The sequence below is a fragment of the Pteropus alecto genome, unplaced genomic scaffold, assembly GCF_000325575.1.
Source record: "Pteropus alecto unplaced genomic scaffold, ASM32557v1 scaffold28, whole genome shotgun sequence".
Taxonomy (NCBI): domain Eukaryota; kingdom Metazoa; phylum Chordata; class Mammalia; order Chiroptera; family Pteropodidae; genus Pteropus; species Pteropus alecto.
The window spans coordinates 3,645,938-3,650,123 of record NW_006441063.1 but is presented as its reverse complement, the minus strand read 5'-3'; the positions used below and the strand labels follow the sequence as shown (position 1 = coordinate 3,650,123).

At 39.1% G+C, this 4,186-nt stretch overlaps 1 protein-coding gene across 1 annotated transcript in view; it reads left to right on the top strand.

The window, feature by feature from the left end:
* The window catches only part of LOC102887189 (cytochrome b-245 heavy chain), a 33,217-nt gene extending 29,274 nt beyond the window's left edge, over positions 1-3,943 (top strand). Inside the window, exons 12-13 of the mRNA XM_006918263.2 lie at positions 112-236; positions 1,333-3,943. Of these exons, the coding sequence (XP_006918325.1) occupies positions 112-236; positions 1,333-1,459 (252 nt within the window). The 3' untranslated portion in view covers positions 1,460-3,943. The remainder of the gene's footprint in view (positions 1-111; positions 237-1,332) is intronic.
* The last annotated feature ends 243 nt before the right edge of the window (positions 3,944-4,186 follow it).

The following is a 4,186-nucleotide window of genomic DNA, read 5'->3' as shown; positions in this document are numbered from 1 at the left end:
ATATATATAGTTAGAAAGGGTGGTGTGAGAGCTTGGTTTATAAGATATGTAAATACTTCTGTGGGTTTTATAGCATATCTCTTTTTTCTGAATTCATGTCTTTTCCTACAGGCCAATCACTTTGCTGTGCACCATGACGAGGAGAAAGATGTGATCACGGGCCTTAAACAAAAGACTTTGTATGGACGGCCCAACTGGGATAATGAGTTCAAGACGATTGCAAGTCAACACCCAAAGTAAGGAGTGCCCCGCAAAGTGTTCTTAAGGCTTGTGGTCTGCCTAAAGCAGCAATTTCCTAAAATAGCTAGATAAATACATTCTGGAAACAAAAATACCTCGATTCCTATATTTATACCCAATAGGAGGTTATAGATATCTCTGACTTTAAGAGGGAGTCTTTTAATCACACCAAAATTACATGGAGAGTTGTTAGAAACAGATTCCCAAGGCCCCACCTCAGACTTTCTGAATCCTGTTCCTCCCAAGGAGGACCATAACTCAGTTCTTTTCTTTCATCTCCTAAATTTTACTAATATATCCACTTCTTTTAATTCAATGTGATTCATACTTATTATTAAGGAGACACTGATCCCACTTTCAGTTTTAGCTTTTGGGTCTCAAATCATAAGGTGACAGACATCTCAAGGTCCTTTCTGCCCTCACTAAAACTTTAGCCATCATGAAACTCTGTCTTGCTAGAATATATGATGGACTCAAGGAATCTCTACAAATATACTCTTTACGCCATTGCTTCTTACACTTTAACAAGAATATGAATCATTTGGGGATCTTTTCAAAATGCAAGTGCTGATTTTAGTAGGTCTGGGGTGGGGCCCAAGAATCAGCATTCTTTAAAAAAGCCACTGCTAAGGCTACTATTCTGGAACCACACCTTGAGAAGCAGAGCTTTAGACTCCAAAATGTAGAGGGATGAAGCCACATTAAGCTGTGGGCAGAGATGGTGTACCTAAAGGAGATTTGTTCCTGATTTCAGGATGCCCAAGAGGGCTTCGGGGACAGAGTCTTGAAGGGAAGCAGCCCACAGACTCACTAATTCATCGTCATTTTCTCTGTGGTAGAAGTTTCCATAAACCCTGCTTGAATGCCATTATCCAGGGAAGTTAACTGCTATTTGAAGTATCCAGCACCCCCTACAAACAGGGCTGAGTAGCTCTCCCACTGAGTAATCTGAACTCAGTCATTTGTGGAAAAAGCAAAGGAGCAGAGGGGACTCTGCCCTGGGGCCTACGATCAATAGACAGTTCCTATTTGCTGTGTAATCTATTGCATCCCAAAGCCTGAAACTGTCTTTTTTTCTTTCTTTCCCCAAAGTACCAGAATAGGAGTTTTCCTCTGTGGACCTGAAGCCTTGGCTGAAACCCTCAGTAAACAAAGCATCTCCAACTCTGAGTCTGGCCCCCGGGGAGTACATTTCATTTTCAATAAGGAAAACTTCTAATTGGTCTCTTTCATGAGGAAATAAATGTAGGTTATGCTGCCCAATGCGCAAATAATGCTAGTTGATAATGTAAGTCCCCCCTTTAAAAAATGGAGAAAAAGAAACTATAATGTGAAGCTCTTCCCTGAAAGGAATGTCAAAGGTTATTTGATAGTGATCATTTGCATTTGTATGGGGTGTTATGGTTTTCAGAGCACTTTTACAAACATTATTTTATTTTTTCCTCACAGTCATGCCAGAGAAAGGTAGGGCAAAGATTCCTGGACTCAGTTTTTAGGATAAAAAAATAAGGACTCAAAATGTTAAGTAACTTCCTGAGGTTATGAAGCTGAGATGCATCTAGGCCATCTGACTCCAAGTTTGGTAGGGTTTCTATAATACCAGGTGCCTAGAAATGGCTCATATATTCCCCCAAAGAAGAATCAAACTGGGGAGTAGCTATCCATATTCCCTTTTGTGTCATCTTTGTTCTCATTATTGTCATATTGAAGGACATTTTCCAAACAGAAAGGAGATAATATATGCTGAGAGTGACTGAGCACGTAATAGTGAGAGGATTGACATTTGAGCATACTCCAGTTTACCAATACAGCATACTGTGTCAGAGATTCTTCCTATAAAAGAATATTAGACTAACTGGAATTAATGTATTACCCAGCATTTATAATTATGCTTGGCAGGGAGTGGGTACTCAATGAAAATTTGTTGAATAAATGAATGAAAAGACATTTAGAACCATCCAATGCCAGGGTAGAATTAATTTAAAGCCTTAAACAGAATTGTCCAAGAAAATTACTTCTGTTACTCTTATAAACCAAAGGAACCTGATTTTCCTGAGGGTAGAGAACAGGCTTAATGATAGTAACAAATAGGATGACCTAGAGGTTCCCTTGCATTCTTATTTAAAGCATGGAGGAAGGGGAGATGGAGGCAGAAAACTCGCCTCCTTTCCTAACTCTGGTTGGCACTGCTAGTCCTGCTCTCTGTGCTATGTAAGAAGTGCAAACTGATTTGCTAGCTGAAAGGGTCTCCTCCAGCCAGCACTTGTGCATTTGATATTAAGAATTGTGACAAATATGTATCTGATATGCCCATTTGCTTTAAATAGCATCCACTCCTTATTTTACTTAAATACTCACACACACACACACACACACACACACACACACAATGGATTTTATTAGTGTGACTAACATTTTATTGTTTTATCATCATCATCATGAAATTTATATCCTAGAAACTAAAATCCCCAGCTTATTGCGTAGGTGTTGAATTCATACCCAGTAGAATGTTCTGAATATCAAAAGAAAGTCTCTAAATCACTATTAGTATGGCCAGGAACAGAGTTTCTTCTTATAACTGCTCTTATTTCTGAGAACTAAAAACAATTTTATTGGCTCTACCTTCTGGAGCCACAGATATAAAGAATTATTCAACTTTAGTAATAAGGAAGAAACAGAAGAAAGCAGGGAGAAACGCAGAAGGCTGGGTTAGGAGGAAAGGGGCCGAAAGGGGAAAAGAGAATAGGAGAGTGAGAGAAAGCAAAAAATGCAAAAGGGAAGGGTAGGGGAAGAGGATCTCACTTGGTCAGTTTCTACCCCAGGTTTATTAAAGTCTTGTATGTGTTGAATGTGATTGAAGGAGGCATATACATATTCATTTTATTTTGATTACTTATGGTATTGGACCTGAAATTCTGGTCACAAATTTTGATGCTGAGTGTGCATATTCAGGGGAATGGGATGAACTAGTAAGAACTCAGTTGTTTCTTTGGGCTATCAGGATGACCAGGCCACTGCCAAGTCAGGCTTGCTGCTGGAATGTCACCTCCCCAAAATGTCCTAGGAAGGTTTCCACTTAGAAAACTTAAAGTCCAGCCTGTTCACACTGTATCACAAGTATCAGTTCATTCATTCAACAAATTTTTATTGTGCTACTACTATGACTCTGGTTCTGTGTTCATAGTATCGGTTCTTGACACCAAAGTGTGAGCAAGAGTGGGGAACCACAATTATAAGGAGTCTGGCAATCTTGTCCCTCACTAACCTGTGTGTCATAAATAAAACCAACTCTATTTGTTGCTTTGAAAATGTTTCTCCAGAGTTTTCTCCCTTTGACACCAACATGGTTAACAAAATGGAGAAATTTGTCCTGTGTTATCCTGGTTATGAGATGAAAAATGAGTGTAAAAGTGCTTGTCATTATGACAGCTTCCTACTTCATGCTTCTCCCACGCCACTAGCTCAGCTTTTTTAGCATTTAGTATTTGCATTTAGTATTTAGTATTTAGTAACAGGTACTGAGGGAACAGCTATGCATTGTTTTAATCTCAAGACTATGAAGGCTTTTCTTAGTTCTCCTGCTTCTGCAATATTGCATTTATGAAATTTCAATACTTGTAGGTGTGGTATGTAAATAGTCTTGGAGGTCCCTGGGAGAAAATTCTTAGGAAGAACTATTAAAATTGTGCTTCAACTATTAAAATTAATGAGCTCTCTCAGTGTCTGTGTTATTGATCTTTGTATGAATTCAGATAGCAAAGATTCTTTCTGCCCCCGGGGGGTTGAGATTCTCTGTGTTTGTGTATATGACATGCCAAACACTGCACAATCTTTGGATTGGGAAGGAAAAACTGAGTACTCAGTTCTGTGCTAATGTCCTGGTGACCGTCATAGCACTAGTATAAGGAATATGGGAGTGTCACCTCACATCGTGACAGAATTTCAA